Raw genomic sequence first — 18,753 nt, forward strand, 5'->3', positions numbered from 1 at the left:
CCTACAGCTGTGCTCTCTGCCTCCTGGGAGAGGGCCGCAAAGCCAGGCACACCGCCAACCACTGGGGCTCTACCCCACCCGCTGGGCGTTACCTCTCCTCTTCAGAATTGGGTGTTTGCAGACCATCAAAAGCAACGACTTTTTATTCTGTTTGTACTGAACCAAAACAAACAAATGTGTATAGACTGCTATTTTCTTTTTTATTTGAAATGAGGCGTTTCGGTGTTCTTTCCCCTGCTATTCGACCTATCTGCCCACCCCTCCCCGACGTTGGCTCCAGGAGACTGGCCGAAGGTTCCGGCGCCGCAACAGCAGCAGCAGCAGCAGCAACAGCAGCATGTGTCCACTCTGACCTGTGAAGGAATGGGGACGAGGCCAGGAACTGGTGTCCACTGCGGCCACACAGGGAACAGTGTGGGCCCTCAGCCCCCAGGGGGCCTGCTGTGCATGTGGCTTTTTTTTTTTTAACACAGTAAACTAGATTAGACGTCAGTGTTTTAATTGCCCTTCTTCTCTGCTCTTTTCTCTCTCCTTTCTCTTTTGACCAGGAGACCACCACGTCTCTTCTTGCTCCCTTCTGTCCCCTCCAGAGGAGTCAAGCTGTTGGAACCCCAACAGCTTTTCTCCCCATCCCACTCCTCCTCTTGCTATCAGATGGATTGATTCCTTTTTTAAAACAATGAACATCGGAAATGAGACTGTGGGGTGTGGTTTGTTTTGTTTTCCTTTCCTTGTTGGGTTTTTGAGCAACCTCATGTCCCCCTCCCAGGGAGCTTCTTTATTTACCTCTTAAAAAAAAAAATCACACAGATGGAAGGGAGGGCACTGTATTCCAGCTTTTTTTAATGATTGAGGTGGTATAGCAAGGCTTTTCTGTCATTGGTACGCTTCTCACCTTTGCTGTGCTCCACAATACTTTCTTCTTCCTCTCATCTCTTTGTCTTCTCTTTTTTCTTCTCCTCCTGCCTCCTTCCTGCTGGCCTCCTTTTCTCTTTCCCTTTCTCAGATTATCCTTCCAGGTTTTCTTAAGAAATTTATATTTTGTAAAAGGATTTTGTTGTACCAGGTTTTGCATCCTCACCGAAATCTGACTGGCTTTTATTTTCCTCTCCAAAATCAGGTTTCTGTTCTCACCATCTTTTCTCCTCATCATGTCCAGTCACTGTTTTGGTTTTGGCACCATCAATATCAAATGTACAAACGGTTCTTGCTAACCAACACCAGGTATATCTGATGTTCAGATGAGTTCCAATAAAAATAATTTTTTTTTTCAAAAGGTGTCCTTTCTTGAGTGTTGGAGGACTTCTGAGTGAGTCCAACCAGCTTGTTGTCGCCCAGTAATTGCCTAGCCCTCCAGACTGGCCTATAGTTTTATTGTCTCCTTTGGTAATGGGAGCCCCTTCATCATATCTGGGATAACGTCGACGGCCTGAGTTACAAAATTGATCTGTGAGGACTAAAATTTGAAGTGGCCTTCAATGTCACGTGGTTCAGTGAGGGACATGAGGGTTTGGGGGTTGTAATAACCCAAGCCTATTGCTCATTTGTAACCATGGTAGGTGATTGAGAATGTTACGAAGTAATAGAAGGGCAGGTGCCTGCCAAATTCAGACATTCAGAAGTTTCCTTTTAGGAATCTTCCATACCGGTGATTTTCAATCTAGACCCTGGAATGATTTTTCTGAGGTGTGAGCTCTAGATCCCCTAGAGTTCTACTTCAGTCTAAATGATTCTGTTGTAAGCCATTTCTGTGTTTTGTCTCTGTGTAATTCTTTTCGCAGAAGCAGTCTTGCTTCTTTTAAAGAACTGAAAAAACTATATGTCAAGAGAGATGCAGGGCTGCTGGAGCACAGGGCTTTACAAGCCGAGGGCAGCCCTGGGAGCTCAGTGCAGCAGCCCTTTTCTCTGTTCCTGCTTGGGTCTTGGTGTGACGGCTTCCTCTAGACCTGCACAGTCCAGAAAGTAGCCAATTAGCCATGTGATGCACTGTAACTTCAAACCAGACTGAAAATTTAGTATTAAAAAGAGTGAAATTACACATCTACCTGTTAAAATATATTTGGGTATAAATGTTAAGTGCTGTTGAATCATTTCTGACTCATTGCAACTCTGTATATAGGGCTCCTGAGGAGCAGCTGGTGGGTTTGAATGCTGACCTTTTGGTCAGCAGTCCAGTGCTTATCCTACAGCATCATACCAGGTCTACATTAATGACTAAAAGTCACCTGTTTATTTTTGCTTTTTCAGTGTGGCATCACATGTGGTGGGGGCTCACAGTGTATTTCTCTTGGGCAGCGCTGCCCTAGATCCCCCAGCAGTCATGCCTCTGCTTCCCTTCCCAGGACTCAGATACCTGAGTTGAGGCTCAGCTGAGGGACAGGTGGCTCCCAGGCTATACTGGGTCCTCTTCCCTCACCTAGGGACCTTGGCACGAGCCTTCCTGATGCTAGGGCTTGCTTATGTGACAGTGAGATGCTGCTAGTGTTGAGAGCAGAGGCGGAGGCGTCTGCCTCTGGTTCCCTGCTACATGCTAGTTATGTAATCTGTGCTGCCCAGAATGGCCTCTAGATGCTGCTCTGTGATCCCTGAAAGAACGAAGCACGGCTTCCTCAGGAGCCAGAGCTCAGCCCTGCTTGATTTGGAACCTTGCTGGAAGCTGGAGCTGGCTGGCTAGGGCTCTGGCTTCCTTCCAGGTGGTCTGGGAAGTGGAGCATGCAGTGTAGGGGGCTCAGCAGGGCCTGGTCCTCAGGTAGCTAGAGATAGGCTGAGTAATGGTGGCATTTGGGGATACAAAGGAAGAAAGTAGCTCCGCATCATTCAGCTGGGTCGGCCTTCTGGGTCCTTCTGTCATTTCTGGCGGCTTACTGCTCTTCCTTGCTTCCAAGTTGGAACAGCTTTAGGAGCTGGGTAAGGGAGAGGGGCTGGTGGGTTGGGCAAGCAGAGGAACTATGTGGCCTGGCCTGGGTTGGTAGGGGTTTCTGAGAGCCCTTGTCAGCAGCAAATTGGCGACACCACCATCCCATCTATGCTCTGCTGCAAACATCTCTTTTCCCTGTGACAAGGTATGAGAAGGTTGAGGTCATGCAGTTTCTTTTTAAAGGTGCTAGAGAAGGTTTAGGGAGCACCGGTTAAGCTCTTGGTTGTTACATGAAAAGTTGGCAGTTAAAACCTACCAGTAGTTTGAAACTACCAGCGGTTCCGCCGGAGAAAGATGAGGCTTTCTGCTCCCGTAAAGATTTACATCCTCGGAAACCCTGTGCAGGGTCGCTATGAGTTGGAACCGACTCCATGGCACTTAACAACAATTCCATGAGAAAAGATGCTTCCATACAGATTACAACCTTGAAACTCTGGGCTAGTTATACTCCGACCTCTACGGTTGTTTTGGAGTCCTGGTGTGGCACTGAGGGTTAATGCACTGGATTACAAAGTCGGTTTGAACCGCAAGGTCAGTGGTTAAAGCTCACCAGCTGTTCCTGGGAAACCCTGTACAGGGTCACTATGGGTCAGAACCTACTTGACGGTACATGACAACAATAGGGTCGTTTTGCTATGTGGAATCAATCAACTCAGTGGCAATGGGTAGGGAAGGGCTGGCATGACAAGACACCAGAGTGCAGCCAGGCTGAAAGAGGCCTGTGCACACATAGACTTTCTTGGTTTGGGGACTTGTGGTAGGTCCATCAGGAACTAGAATGGCCAGAATTGAAATCCATGATCATGGGTAACAGAATGAGCCCAAACATTTCCAAAGACTGGATCACAGTGTTAGAAATCCGAGCATATTTTGGGAAATGTTAAAGTGCCGTGGAGTTGTCTCTATAGGGTTTCTGAGCGACCCTCTATAGGGTTTTCAAGGAACACCTGGTGGATTGAACTGCCGATCTTGTGGTTCGCAGTCCAGTGCTGATCCTACAGCACCACACCAGGTTTCTATTTTGGGAACTGGAAAACATTAAACCTTTGCTCTAACACCAGAGAGAGACAAAATGTGGGCCCAGCCAGCTCAGGAGCTCCATTGGCAGCTAGCTGAAGAAAAGAAGCTGCCTTCAGCTTTGTCTTAGAGTGAAGTGAACAGAGGTGTTGGGCTTGTGGATCTGAAAGACTTGGAGGGTGCATTTTCTAGGAGCTTTTTAACATTAAGCAAGGGAGGGTTGAAGACAACTTTTGAAGAGACTGAGGAACTTTCAGAGGGAGGTATACAAGAGCTAAGACCTGCTGTCTAGAATGAATGCCATGGATGTTTCTGAAGAGCTATAGAAAAAGTAAAGCCCTGGTGGTGTAAAGAGCAAAACACTAGGTTAGTAACTGGTTGCTAATTCAAAATCCACCCAGAAGGTCTCTTAGAAGAAAGGTCACAGCCACTGTAAACCCTATGGAGCACAGTTCAACTCTGACACATGGGGTTTCCAGGAGATGGCAAGTGGTTTGGTGTTTTGGTATGGAAGCAATACATTTTCAATTGAGGTACTCCAAAGTCATTCGGAGCCACTATCTCTAGCACCTCTGACTTGTTGAGTGATGCCAGATGCCTGGCAACAGGCAGAACTGGCACAGGTTGAATCCTAGTGTGCTAAAGTGGTCTGGTGGTCATGTTGACGTGCCATGGAGTAGGTTCCCACTCATAGTGACCCTGCATAGGGTTTCCTGAGGCTGTACATTTTTATGGGAGCAGAAAGCCTAATCTTTCTCCCATGAAAAGGGCTGGTAGTTTCAAACTGCTGACCTTGAGGTTAACAGCCAGACTCATAACCACTGTGGTGCCAGAGCTTCCTAAAGTGGTCTGGGAGTCAGGGAATTGGCTATTTGCCCAGTTTTCCCAGTCCTTACTGTCAGCATAGGGCAAGCCTTACTGCCACATCGAGAAATGATCTCTTGGTTCTGATATGGCTTCAATCTCTTCTCAGGATTATGGTCACATTTGAGTCACAGTCTTCAGCAAGCACCAAACTAAAGCAATTCCAAGTGCAAAAAGGCCTTTGTAAATAATCTGGATTCTTACCTGTGGAAGAATTAAAACGAGGAGGAATTTCAGGAGCATTTTGTATCCTTATTAGCACCAAGTATAAAATTTAACATTTAGAAGGAAAATTATATCAAAAGGTTGGAGCCTGGTTGGGAGTGCAGTTGCTTCAATTTTAATATGACAGATAAGAGGGCGAGTGGAAACCTCAAGGTCACATTTAACCGGTCTCTGGTCACCTGTTCTCTGGACACCGGCTGAGCCAGGAGGCCCAGGGCCCTGCCCCAGGTGTGGGAGAATGCCAGTCCGTGTTTGTAGAGCGGCCCCAGACTGCCTACGCCTCTCTGGCCTTTTTAACGAGACTAACGGGTACGAAGGAAGGAAGACCCCGGAGACGAAAGGCCGCCCACTACGGATGCGTGTGTTTGTCAGGCAGCCTCAGTTACGGCTTCGTCTCAACCCCCACGTGGCCTTCCTACCGGCGCTCCTTATCTTCTGTCCCGGAGATGAGTGAAATGGAAGATGGGCCCTGGGATCTCCGCGCATGGTTGCTCGCGGGCAGGAGCAGCCTCGTTGTTACCGCGGGGATGCGGCCGAGAGCGCCCCCGCCGCCCGCAGCTGTGGGAGCCGCGGCGGGAACAAAGGCAGCACGTGTCTGGGCGGGGCGCGGGCGGGGTCGGTCAGGGGCACGGCTCCGCCTCCGTTTGAACTACGGCTGCGCCCGGCGCCTGGCTCACGCGGCGGGGCTGCTGCCTAGGCGTCAGGCGCTGAGCCGCGGCGAGCAATGCAGAAGGGGCGGGGTCCGATGGGCGGGGCCACGGTGCGTGTACCCGCCGTCGCGCGAGACCCGTCCTGATGGAGCGCGGCGAGTAGGGGCGCCTGCAGCTCGCGGCCGCGTTCTATTCTCTGCGCGCGCGGCTCGGGCTCAGCACGGCGGCGGTCGCGGCTCTTCGGTGAGACTCGACCCGTCGGGGGCTGGCGTAGGGGCCCAGCGCGCGGCCCCGAGAGGGAGGCCGCTGAGGTGCGCGCCGGGGGCGGGAGCGGGGGGCGGGGCCGCGCGCCTGCAGAACCTTGGACAGAAGCTCCGGAGCCGCAGCCGAGCGCGAGCCCCGCCGAGCGCCGGGACCGCGGCGGCCGTGCCGCGGCGCGCATTGCAGAGGGCGCGGAGCTCAGGAAACGACGCCCGCCGGGTAAGACTGCTCTTCGAGGCCGCCCGCCGCTCTTGTTACCCAGGACCGGGGTCGGGCCGCGCGGGGTCTCGAGGCGTTCGTCGGCGTCGCGGGCCCCTCCGGGCTTCGCATCCGGACCGCAGCAGCGAGTCGGGGGGGTCGGTGCTGCAGTGAGAGCGGCGGGGTTGCGGCGCGCGGGCGGGGGCGCGGAGCCCGGGCAGGGCCCTAGAGCGGATGCGGGGGCTCGGTCAGCGGGGGCCGCCGAGAAGGGGGCGATGAACGCGGCGCGCGGCCCCCTCTGCTGCTGAGACCATCTTTTTTTCCACGCAGATCTGAAGGGCCAGCACGCATCCACGGGAGCGCCCCTGCCTCCTCCCCAGGGCCGCCGCGGGCTCAGAGAGCCGCTTTCTCCCTCCGGCGGGCAGGCTGGGCGCGCAGGGGCGCGGGCCCCCGCCCGGCGCGCAGTGGCACCATGGGCACGGTGTTGTCCCTGTCCCCCAGCTACCGGAAGGCCACACTGTTTGAGGATGGCGCGGCCACGGTGGGCCACTACACGGCCGTGCAGAACAGCAAGAACGCCAAGGACAAGAACCTGAAACGGCACTCCATCATCTCGGTGCTGCCCTGGAAGAGGATCGTGGCTGTGTCGGCCAAGAAGAAGAACTCCAAGAAGGTGCAGCCCAACAGCAGCTACCAGAACAACATCACGCACCTCAACAATGAGAACCTGAAGAAGTCGCTGTCGTGTGCCAACCTGTCCACCTTCGCCCATCCCCCGCCGGCCCAGCCACCTGCACCTCCTGCCAGCCAGCTCTCGGGCTCCCAGACCGGGGTCTCGTCCTCTGTCAAGAAGGCCCCACACCCTGCCATCACCACCGCAGGGACGCCCAAACGGGTCATTGTCCAGGCGTCCACCAGCGAGCTGTTACGTTGCCTGGGCGAGTTTCTCTGCCGCCGGTGCTACCGTTTGAAGCACCTATCCCCCACGGACCCTGTGCTCTGGCTGCGTAGCGTGGACCGCTCGCTGCTTCTGCAGGGCTGGCAGGACCAGGGCTTCATCACCCCTGCCAACGTGGTCTTCCTCTACATGCTCTGCAGGGATGTTATCTCCTCTGAAGTGGGCTCTGACCACGAGCTCCAGGCAGTCCTGCTGACCTGCCTGTACCTCTCCTACTCCTACATGGGAAATGAGATCTCTTATCCGCTTAAGCCCTTCCTGGTGGAGAGCTGTAAGGAGGCCTTTTGGGACCGTTGCCTCTCAGTCATCAACCTCATGAGCTCCAAGATGCTGCAGATCAATGCCGATCCACACTACTTCACACAGGTGTTCTCCGACCTGAAGAATGAGGGCAGCCAGGAGGACAAGAAAAGGCTCCTCCTAGGGCTGGATCGGTGAGCCCCATGGCGTGTGTCATGGCTCAGGATTCAATTCATTTTTTTAAAGATTAGTATCAAACACATCAGTTTTGTGTACAGTATGTGTCTAGCAAAGCCACCAAGGGCATCCCTGTTCCCACTTTCTCTCCTTGGGTCTTTTTTTTCAGCCCTGTCAACAACTCTCTGGGCACTTCTGAACTCATGAATCCTGTGAAAAACCCAGAAGTATTCAGAGGCACCCAGGCCAGTGAGCTGTTACTTTGGGGAGCTCCAAGGACCTGCCCACCTCCACTGCCTGTGCCCTCTCGGGAACCAGGGTGGGCAAACCTGCCTGTAGCCCCCTGGATGGGGTTGGAGAGGGATATCTGGCCTGGGAACCCAGGGAGGAATTGGAGTTTCTGGGTTGGAGGCCCTATTCTGGCTCCTGCTTGGGGTGGTTCATCCTCTGAGAGGCCTGACCGAGCCACATGTGGGCCTGAGGCCGACGGCTGTGGCCCTGGATCCACATCTTCCTTGGAGAAGGTGGGTCCAGTGGCGAGATGGTGCCCTGCCGATTGACCACACACGGCCCTGGTTTGCTCTTTGTTCTTTTTTAGGGAGAAGGGCTTGCCTTTAACTGGAGGAATGGGACTTGTTCCCCTCCTCACCTGTCTACTGCTCCCAGCAGTGTTGCTGGTGTTGGCTAATGAGCTGGTTTGACTTACTAAGTTCTTTCTGTTGGGTCCCAGCTAAAGGGGTGGGGTAAGGCTGGAGACAGCTCCTGTTCCTGGGTGAATTATTCATTTAAATCATGTCTCTTAGTCACCCTGTGGTGAATGTCAGACAGCTGCAGGGGCCCATTGGCCAGAGCCTGCCTTCTGGGCAGTGGGGCGGGGGTGCCCACCACATGGCCTTGGCCCTGCAGAGTTGGGGGAGGTGATGTCACGGATTACAGTGATGTGGTAATAATGTACCCCGGCACCCCCCCACCCACTCCTCTTCATTTAAAGCTCTTTTCAAACAGTTCCGTTTTTACTGAAGAGGAAGCCCAGGCCCTCAAGGTCCTGTGAGACATTTCCAGGCTGGGAGCGTGACTCCTGATTGCTTTTGGGGCCTGCTGAGTCCACCACTGAGCATTTGTAGCTGCTGGTTTTGGTTCCCACCTTACCCCACAGACTGTGAAAACATATGATGTGTTACTTTATTTGCTTTCTAGTCCCCCCAGATTGGTGGTTTGGGACTTGGGGGAGGGCTGAGAGAAGGGAGCCAGTTTTCCTCCATGGCCTATCACTTGGCTTTGGTGAACAAAGACTCAACATGATGATGCTACCACCCAGAATTGGCTCTTCCAGGCCCACACGTGGGGAGTGCTGGGCTGAGGCTGGGGGTGCAGAGGGTTGTCTTACATAGGATTAGGGTTTCTGTGGCTGCCGGTTTCAGCACAAGCACTACTGAAATTTACTTCCATAAAAGAAGAGAAAGCTGTGAATTGACTTCCTGGATGGAGAAGTCTGGAGCACATGGTGATCTTGCCAGCCCGTGGGTTCCTGGGAGATAGGGACAAGGGCCTGCCAAGCTGGGAGAGCATCTGCCCCGAGGCCACCTGAGCCGTTCCTAGGACTGCAGCAATTCCATGCAGAGTTGGAGGGAGTCTGCGGCTGCAGGCACAAACAAAACTGCAACGAATCTTCTCTGCTGGAGTTGTCACATAGCCTGTCTGTTCAGATCCTGTTGCCACGTGTGCCCATGGGGGCAGCTGGCTCCAGGCTGGTATGGCCAGGGAGCCTGGGAAGCCAAGGCGTCGGTGGAGAGCACATGCTGTAGTCACACTGCAGGATTCCAGCTTTCTGTCGGTTTCCTTCTCTCTCCGTATTTATTTATTGTTTGGAGGAGGTGCAGATTTCAGGAGTGGTTGGGGACTAGGGCCTGCACCTCTCCAGTTCCACCCCTGTGGAGCCTGCTGTGTTTCCCTCCCCTTGCACTGGCATCAGTATTGTGTAAAGGAACCACTGACACACTTGAGTGTGCAAGCAACGAACCCACTGGACGACGTGCTGCTACGAGACTACTTTTAGAACAATAAAAAGGACAAAAAAACAAAACAAAAACTAACCTACGAAAACCTTTATTCTTTAACTGTTGCTTTTACAGTGATAATGTGCATGCAAACCAGGAGCATTTTGTGTCTTACGAAAAATAATCTTAGAACAGATGGCTGTGAACACGACACCCATGCACAGAACAGGCCACAGGGGTAATAATAGTTCAGGACTTGGGTTTTTCTCTTTCTCTTGTGAACCTGAAGGGTTGATATATTCTTTCCATGCAGTTACTAGGATTTAGTTTTGTTCCAACAGGTGTTAAACTTGCAATGAAAAGAAAATGTGCCATTTTTTCTTTTTCACTTGAAATTATTCATAGCTGTGTATCTGAGACTGCTAATCCACGCGCGACGTGTTGGTTTTATAGTGCAATTTCTTCCGTAGCTCTTCTTTGACCAAACTGTGGGTACTGTTAACATTAATTTATATTTGTCTCATTTTGTATGTATGTAGTGTGTTTGTGAGTATGTGTGGTTTTTAATCTGACAAAGTCATGGAGCTCAGTTTGGCTGTAATTTAATTCCCCTCCCCTTATTTTGATTTATTTTTGTACTGTGCCGATTAAATAAAAATGCACTGACCATCCGTTACATAGACCACCTCTTTTTTTTTGGGGGGGGGGGGATGTCATTTCTAAGTAGGTTGGGGGTCCCTTTAAGAAATTATTCAATTATTCATTGGATTTGTGTTATGGAGGAGGGGAGAGAGGGATGGAGTTGGGGGAAAGGGCTTAACCCATTAAGGTGATTAAGGTTAAATCAGCTGCTTAAAGGTACAGCAGGGCAGGGGTGTTTTGCAGAAAGCTTCCCTGGCAGGGAGCTGGCTGGCTGGGATCCTCTACCTAAGAGGGCCAGGCACAATGTGGCTAGAAGAGAGTCCTTCAGGGGCATGGGGCCTCAGACTCCCTATGTTGGAGCCTGATTCTGTACTGAAGGCTGCGGCCCCTTTGTGTACCCAGGGTTGACTCTGCCTTGTGCCTACTCCCAGAAGCACCCAGGCTGGCCTGAGTGAACTTTCTGGCCCAATCCTGCCAGTCTAGCTCCATGCAAATTTTGGAGGAGAAATCTAGCCCTGGGCCTCTCAGATAGACAGCCACTCCAGGTCCTGTGGCTGGGGGGTTGGGCCACAAGAAAGAAGCCCATTCCTGCTCCTCCTGAGCCTCAGTAAGAGAGCTGTTCTGGGCAGTCTGGAGCTGCCCTTGGACTAAAGCACCTGGGGCTGAGCCAGGAAGGCCTTTCTCGGGGCCTTGCCACTCTTCCCACCATAAAGCACACACTGCAGACTGTGGAAGACACATTGGACCCTGAAGGCACCTCCAGCCTTCCTCCCCAGCTCCTCAGCCTGTGATAACACTTTACTTACCCTCTGGCTACTACCCCCACTATTGTTTCCCCCCCCCCCCCCAAGAGGCTGACCTTTCTCTCAGACCTCCCTGCCATGCTCCTGGGAACCTGGACTTTTCCTTTCTACACACATACTTCCATTTCCTTGATACCAGGCGGCTCTGGAGAAGAAGACTCACCTTGGCGGAGGAAAGTGCTCACCTCATCACCTTCCTCCTCCCACAGCTTCCTTCTCCATCACAGTATGTTTCCTTCAAAAGCCTCCAGTGAATTATCCTCAATTTACACTGTTGGTCTCATAGTGACCCTGTATAGTTTCCCAGGAGCGGCTAGTGGGTCTGAAACATGGACCTTTCAGAATAAGTCCAGTGTTTCACTAGGTGTGTAATTTTACATTATTTGGCTTTAAGTCTTCTTTCATTCTCTAGGCTAACAGTTGAAAAATAGCCCAATAATGGGATTTTTACATACTTTATAGTCAAGTCCAGATAAACAGAACACCTTTAAAAATAAGATTTAATGCTTTATTGCTCTTGATGGTAAATCAAAATATGCTTTAGAAATAAAGTTAATTTAATGAAAAGTAAGAATATATGCACCAAACCATAAAACTGCATTTAATTAAATCTAGAGAAACACTTCATTGCATATAATCACCAAGTCCCCTTCCTTCTTTCTCCAGGATCGCACCCGCAATTCCTGATCCTTCTTCAGTCTCCCATCATACATCACGGCTGTTTGTCGGACGTCAGAAAAAAGTGCTTGTTAATAGTCCCGGGTCCCCTCACCCTCCTGGGGAGGCCCTGGCGCTGAGGACCCAGAAGCAACATTGAGAGGCCGGGGGAGAAAAGGGGAAGGGAATCAAAACCCTAAACCCTCAGGTCCTCTCCAGCCTCTGAGAAGGCAACTCATTTGGCATATTGTTTTGGTGTGTTTAAAACATACATTTGCATGTATCTAGTGTAAAGCCACAAGTTTGGAAAATAAGTAGAAACGAGAGGTAAAGTTCCAGTTAGACAGTTCCGCTAGTATCTACAGGTTATTGGCAAAACTGAGCAGGGCCGAACGGGGCAGGTGGCACCTCGGAGGGCGAGGGCTGGACTTGGAGAACGAAAATGGATTCCCTGAGGACAGGATGCCCCCAGGGTTCTTTGTTGCAAGTTGCACACAGTGCAAACGTGGGCATGAAACCAGGCTGAAGGGACGACTGGGGTCAGTTGGGTGACCCCAAACGAGCCAGACCAGGCACACGAGGTGAACTTAGGCACTTGGGGTGATTTACTGGGTCAGAGAGGGAGGATGAGAGCGGGGCAGGAAGTGAAGAAAACGGTAGCTAGTAGGTGGCCCTCCTGTACAGCCTGCCCGGCTTCTCCAGATCCCCAATACCAGAGGCTGGAGGTTCCCACCTGGGAGGAGGCTGGGATCCCGCAGGCCTGTGCGGGAGGGAGGGGGGGGGCAGAAGTGGCCAGATGGCGGCACCCTCTGAGCATGAGGTACGGGTGGCCGGCAGCCTGGGCCCCAGATTCTGGGCCCTGGGCTCTGGTAGGGCTGCGGGGAGGGGGGTGTCCTGGCCTGGCCTGCAGTGCCAGGACCCTTCCCATGGTTCCGTGTGTTGTAGCCTCGTGGCCCACTTGTCGCAATTCTCAAAAGGAACAGGAAACGCAGTTAGAGATGTTAACAAGGAAAGCTTCCAAACCGGCGCTCCCGTGGCCTCTGCGATTCCATTCGCTGATTAGTATTCCTGACGCGGGTCTCGGTTGCAGCAGAGCCGATGCTGTCTGATAGCAGGCCTGCGACCTGCATGCACCCCTCGTTATCAGTAGCCACGGCGGCCGCTCGCCTGGGGAAGATGCGCCAGGCGCCATCCTACACGTGGGCTCTGGGAACGGCGGGCGGACTCCCAGCTAGCTGGGTTCCACAGGTGAACCTACTCATCTGGTGCCTGCGGCCGCCGGCTGCTCCAGGTGGGGAAGCGCCTCCCTGAGCCCCTCAGGCCCGGGGCTGTGATCAGCTTGTGGGAGGAGGCCCAGGGCAGGGCTGCGCTTTACCTGGTCTCCCCCAGCCCTCTGAAGGGAGAGCATCATTGGCTGGGAAAACTGCACCCACTGCTTTCCAGCTGCTGGCCAGTGGTAAGAGGGGTACTGACTTGAGTTGGCTGTGCAAGGGCGCCCACACTCGCTCCTGAGTGTGACCTTAGACCGGGGGGTCTGCGGCAGGGCACTAGGGTCTTTGGTTTCTTGAGTGGGGACAGTGGGCAATCAGGACAGAGGAAGATGGAGACCAAAACCAAGAAGGGACCTTACATGGGGGAGAGGTCTTCAAGAAAGCAGAGTGGGCGTCCCTCCTCAAGCGAGGGCTTGGAGAACTGATTTCTGGGGTGGGTAGGGGGACCGTTAGCGAAGGGTTCAGCAATTAGACTGGCCCCTGCGGTGCTGAGCGGGCCGAATGGTTCCAGGGGGGTCAAGCTCCTTGCGAGGCCCCGCGGGCGTGGACACTCAGTTCCCGGGCACGCTGAGGATGAAGCCGGCGCGGTTCTTGGTGAAGTCGGGCTGCGGCAGGTTGAGCCGTGTCTCCACGGAGACCGTGCACTTCTTGCCGTGCAGGCTGCACTGCACCGGGTTGGTGACATTGACTTGAAGGTGACGCTTCTCACTGGAAGAACCAAACAGAAAGGCCAGCAGGCAGTTAGCAGACCCACTGAGAAGGGGCAGGTTTCCCCGGTAGCCCCTGAGGCCGCCACCCTTGGCCAGGTTCTGCTGAGTTCTGGGTTCACCCTGCAGTCTTCACAGGTGCCCCAGGCAACAGAGGCCCAGGTGGTGTCCAGGGAGAGCTTGGAAGCGCCCAGAGAGGGGCAGAGGGAGGGAAAAGCTGGTGTTGGGGCTGCAACATCAGTCAGCTGGCCACTTGGGGTTTCATCAGCAGAGCAGAGGTGCTGGAATCCTAGTGTTGGGCCTGCTGTTCCGCTCAGACAACCACTATGTGCTGAGCCAAACCAGAGCCGGGAGACGTGGTGCGACAGGCTGAGGGCAGTCACTCGGCTTTGAGATGGCATGTGGCTTGTCACTGGGCTGCTGGCCGGGGGTGTTCTGATCTATGGTTGGTAATCTGTTGGTTACCTTTGATTGCCACAATGAGTCTCGTGAGGCTCTCCGTCCGGGATAGACGGAGAAGCTTCCTTCCCCCATCACACATGTACGCATGCGCCCCGATGGGGGCAATGTCTTCCTGCGTGATTCCTGGGTGGTTCATTTTGCGAATCACAGGTCCACCTGCCAGAATTGAGTCTGACTCTAGTTCTTCCAGGGTCTGTGCAGGTGCCTCTAGGCTCTACCACAGAGCGCCACCCACCACTCTGGCTGCTGCTGCGAGACATGAAAGGATGGGGGTGCTTCTATTTTCCAATCTCTTGAAAGCCCTGTGCAAACAGGAACGGATGCTTTCCTGTCCTGAGGGCCAGAGTCTCCAGCTGGCCACTGCGAGGTCTGGGCTCTGGTGTATAAATAGAGTGCCTTCCTTCACTCCTCACACCCGAACTGAATACACTTAGGAAGCTGCAGATTATTTTAAAAGCTGTGAAACTTGTCAAAATAGGCTAGCACCTAACATTTGCTCACACGCCAGCACAATTCCACGCTGTGCCTTGGTTTATGCCTTGTTGGCTTCTTTTGAGGTGAGAAGGTGAAAGGAGAAAGGTTTGCGTCCAATAGTCTCCAGCTGGGACACGCCTGAAGTCCCTTCATCACTCTCAGGGTGACATTTGGTTGGGGATGGCCTGGGTCCCCCTTGAGTGCCCTTAGCATTTGAACTTTGGGTGCTGAACTGTGTGATCATGCTGGCAGGGGGAAGGCCAAAACTGGAGCTGGGACCTGCAATCAATGGGCCAGTGGGAACATGAGGGCTTTTTAAGCATGACTGGTGCAGGTGGTACCAATTCCGATGCTTTTTCCTCATCCCTGTGAGCCAACACCCCTGTGGGCAGCATGCACTGACTGCCCAGAGGTCTGTGTGCTGAGGATCTTGGCTTTGCCCAAGCAGGCCCTGGGGAAGGGGGCTCAGGGGCCTGTCCCACAACAGGCCCCAAAGTTTGGGAAGCAACTGGAAGTGGTTCTTAGGAGCCTTCTCACAGCCATGTCCCACCTGCTTGAGCAGAAGCAGAAAATGGACAAAGGAAAAGACACATGGTTATCACTTGTGGGCTCAGGTATCTAAGACTTACTGTCTTGTCAGCTGCAGCTAAAACCTTGGCTTAGATGGCTATTTTTAACCAGACTTGGACTTAAAAATAGCAGAATCATCAGCCACAGTGACTCAGGCACTTCTCCAGCTTGCTGGGGGCCGGGCAGCCCTGAAGGTAGGTGCTAGGTTCTGGGTGGGGGCCCCTGTGCCCTTAGCCCCACCTGCTCACCTGCCTTAGGCTGGGAATGCCCCTGAGTTTGGCTTCCTGCCTTGAGTCTGTGCCTTCCGCTGATTCTCCAAGCTGGGGCACCTCCCTGCCCGCTCATCCATCTGGTACACAGCCTGTGGGTCCCTCCCTGGATGAGTTCTTACCTCCTCCACACCAGCCTGCCAACTCTCACCTGCCCTCTCCTCCAGGTGGCTGTGGTAGTCTCTGAGTCCATGCCCTCCTCCCACTTCTTAGATGCAAAGCACGCCCTTCCTGGGTGGAGCCTGGGATTGCAGTGTGTACAGAGCCTGCACTCAGAGCCCCTCTAATTCAGAGTTATAGGAAGGGCTCTCCAAGTCAGCTTGAAAAAATGGAGAAAGATACAACCCAAGACATGCTACTTTCATCAGGGTCCTCCTGACCCAGGACCCCCAAGATGCCGAGCTGGCCTGGGCTTGCCCTGGGCCCAGATATGCAGTGTCTCCAGGGGAGTCTAGCCAGGAATCCCCCCCACGGCCCCTCCTGTGACTCTGCCCTTCCTTCCCTGGGCTCTCTAAATGCTGCTCTGCAGACCTGAGGCTGCTGAGAAGGAAGAGGAGTGAAACTTTAAAAATGGTACCCCAATAGAACAATGGTGTTGTTATACCTGGAAAATGGGCCCTCGGGAGTTGTGGGATCAACACAGAAGTTCAGAACCTCTGTGGGTCCTTCTCCCCATCCTGGGCGAGGCTAGGCTAAGGGCTCCATTTTGCCTTCTTTTTAACCTAGCCCCTGGAGTAAATAAATACAGGTTGTGAGAGGGAGTAGTAAGGGGGTGATGGGGAGCCCCCCAGCAGAGGAGAACACAGACCCATGTGTCTGGAACATGCAAATCCGTTCTGGTTGTGAGGTTGGCTCCTTTTCCCAGGCAAGGCCACCACTCTACTGCTGTGGAAGACTTGCTCTTGAGTGGTCACACAGTGGCAACGGGGCGCTGAGCAGAGGCGTTTGGCCATTGGGCTCTCTGGGTTCCTTGTATCCCCACTGTGATCAGTACCTGAGCTGCTCAGTTCCTGCTCTTTTCAGATCACAGTTAGTGTTCCCTTCTGCCCCTGGGCATTGCTGGCTCTCCAGTGTTCCAGGGACTGGCTAGGCGTGAAAGTCCCCCCAGCCTCTCCTCTAAGAATTGAGGAGCCCCAGCTCAGCAGGATAGCAGCGGGAGGCAGAAGACTGCAGAGGGCACAACTTTCCCCTGGCCTGAAAACCATGGAGGTTGACTTCCCGCCAAGTCCTCTCTCAGTCCCTCTTCTGCTGCCTTCCCGCCTTGATCTGAGATAGTGGTCTGTGGCAAACATCTACTATCATCCCCAGACAACACCCCTCAGTGAATGAGAACCAGAGGTACTTGAGGAAGGAAGGCAGCCCTGTAGCAGTAGTCCCTCTTATAGGAGCTTGGTTTCTCTAATACACCTTAGATCTCTCCCAATTTCTTCAAGTTCTGAGTACAAGAGTGGGAGCCTTAGGGCTGGGGCTGGGGAGAGGTGGGAGAGGAAGGGCTGGATTCTTGTTCTAGCTCTGCCAGCTGACTACATACGTAAACCTCCATGAGTCTACTTAACTGCCAGATGGGCATATTAAATAGGTTCTTTGCCCGCTTCATGGGTGAAGGTAAATGGCATGAATGGCTTCATCCATTCATGTTCCTGTTGTGTGCTCTTGCAGTACTTCTCCACGCCAGGCACGGCCTAGGCATCGAACATACAGGAAATGAAGTAGGGGCCTGATACGGGTTTTCTTCTGAGCCATGGCCAGCTCCCTGCGCTCATGGGGCTTCCGGTCAGTGGGCAATGCACATGGGGCACTCTGAAAAGGGTAAAGCACTGTATGTGTGCAGACACCCTATTTGCTTTACAGAAGGAATTCTCACTCTTTCCTCAGTCAAGTGCTAAGAACAAAAAGAGGTGATTCAGGATGGCTACTGGTCCCGAGTCAGCTTATATTTTCGAGACACTTTGTTGTCATTGTAAAGGGCTGTCAAGTCGATTCTGCCTCATAGTGACCCTATATAGGGTTCCCTAGGAGTGACTGGTGAGCCTGAACTGCTGACCTTGTGGTTCAAACCGACTTTGCAGTCCAGTGCATTAACCCACAGTGCCACACCAGGACTCCTTACACACTTTGTTGTTGTTGGATGCCATGGAGTCGGTTCTGACTCATAGCCACCCTGCACAGGGTTTCTGAGGCTGTAAATCTTTACGGGAACAGAAAGCCTCATCTTTCTCCCGCAAACAGGTGGTAGTTTCAAACTGCTGACCATGAGATTAGCAGCCCAGTTCGTAACCACTACACTACCAGAGCTCCTTTACACACTTTAGCAGTATATAAAACCAAATGAATGTTTCTGCTTTGAATATTCCCTTCCTGAATGTCTTACATCCTATGGTATAGATTTAAGCCCTTGGTTTAAATTCTGTATGTTTAATGGAATATCACACCATATGCTCTGGAACTAGACAGTGTTGGTCTCTATTTGTAGATTGCTGGTTCCTGAGGGCAGGGGCAGGGATTCATACACAGCACTCGACATAGCACCCAAGTTCTAGGCTGGCTAGGTCAGCTGACGTATAGCCCTCAGTTAATTTGCTTTGCAAACTGCTTGTTCCCAGCCTTAAAATGAGGAAGGCAAGGAGCACAACTGGTCAAGATCCTGGTTAGGGCTAAAACATAGCCAGTCTAAGAGGTTCCTTCCAAAGCGAAGGTGAGCAGACAGCCTATAACACAGGAGGGTTCTGACTGGGAGACCCTGCTTCTTGTCAGTGAGACGTCCTGCATTGTTGGTTCCTTTCCTTGGCTCTGCACTAAGCAGCCCTGTGTCCCAGCCTGTCTGGGTGGCTCTGTCGGTGGGGTTTGCGCAGAGAGAGGGGGTCAACTGGTTCCACGTATCGAGTTTGTAACAGAACAAGAAGTCAGGAAGAAGAACCGCTGGTTCTGAAGAGTTAGGCTAGCACTATCTTGGCTCATACTGCCCACACACTGCTGTGGACTGAGCAAAGGAAGAACTTGTGGATTGAGCTTGATGGCGCATCAAACAGAATTACTACGTGACCCCGCAATGCCACTCCTGGGTATCTACCCCCAAAACTTAAAACAGGAATTACCCAAAAAGAAAAGTAGATGATCTACAATAGCCAAAAGTGGAAACAACTTCAAAGTCCATCAACCCATGAATGGATAAATAACATGTGGTGTAGCCCATACAATGAAAGGTCACTCAGCCATACAAAGAATGAAGTTCTGATGGATGAACCTTGAAAACATCATCTGAGTGGATTCAGTTGGTCACAAAAGGCCACGTATTGCATGATTGCATTTACATGGAAAATCCCACAGAGGCACACCCATAGAGACTAGTGGTTGTCAGAGGTGGAGATGTGCTCAGTGAATCAATGCAGGGTTT

At 52.6% G+C, this 18,753-nt stretch overlaps 2 protein-coding genes across 2 annotated transcripts in view; one reads left to right on the forward strand and one right to left on the reverse strand.

Moving 5' to 3' along the window:
* Positions 1-6,524: 6,524 nt before the first annotated feature.
* Positions 6,525-7,602, forward strand: CDK5R1 (cyclin-dependent kinase 5, regulatory subunit 1 (p35)). Its single transcript, XM_006832311.1, has one exon. The coding sequence runs from the start codon at positions 6,605-6,607 to the stop codon at positions 7,526-7,528; it is 924 nt and encodes a 307-aa protein (XP_006832374.1). The 5' UTR covers positions 6,525-6,604; the 3' UTR covers positions 7,529-7,602.
* Positions 7,603-13,428: 5,826 nt separating this feature from the next.
* The window catches only part of MYO1D (myosin ID), a 382,292-nt gene continuing 376,967 nt past the window's right edge, over positions 13,429-18,753 (reverse strand). The window contains exon 22 of the mRNA XM_006832312.1: positions 13,429-13,585. Coding sequence (XP_006832375.1) covers positions 13,429-13,585 — 157 coding nt within the window. The remainder of the gene's footprint in view (positions 13,586-18,753) is intronic.

The sequence above is a fragment of the Chrysochloris asiatica genome, unplaced genomic scaffold (genome assembly GCF_000296735.1).
Source record: "Chrysochloris asiatica unplaced genomic scaffold, ChrAsi1.0 scaffold00007, whole genome shotgun sequence".
Lineage (NCBI taxonomy): Eukaryota > Metazoa > Chordata > Mammalia > Afrosoricida > Chrysochloridae > Chrysochloris > Chrysochloris asiatica.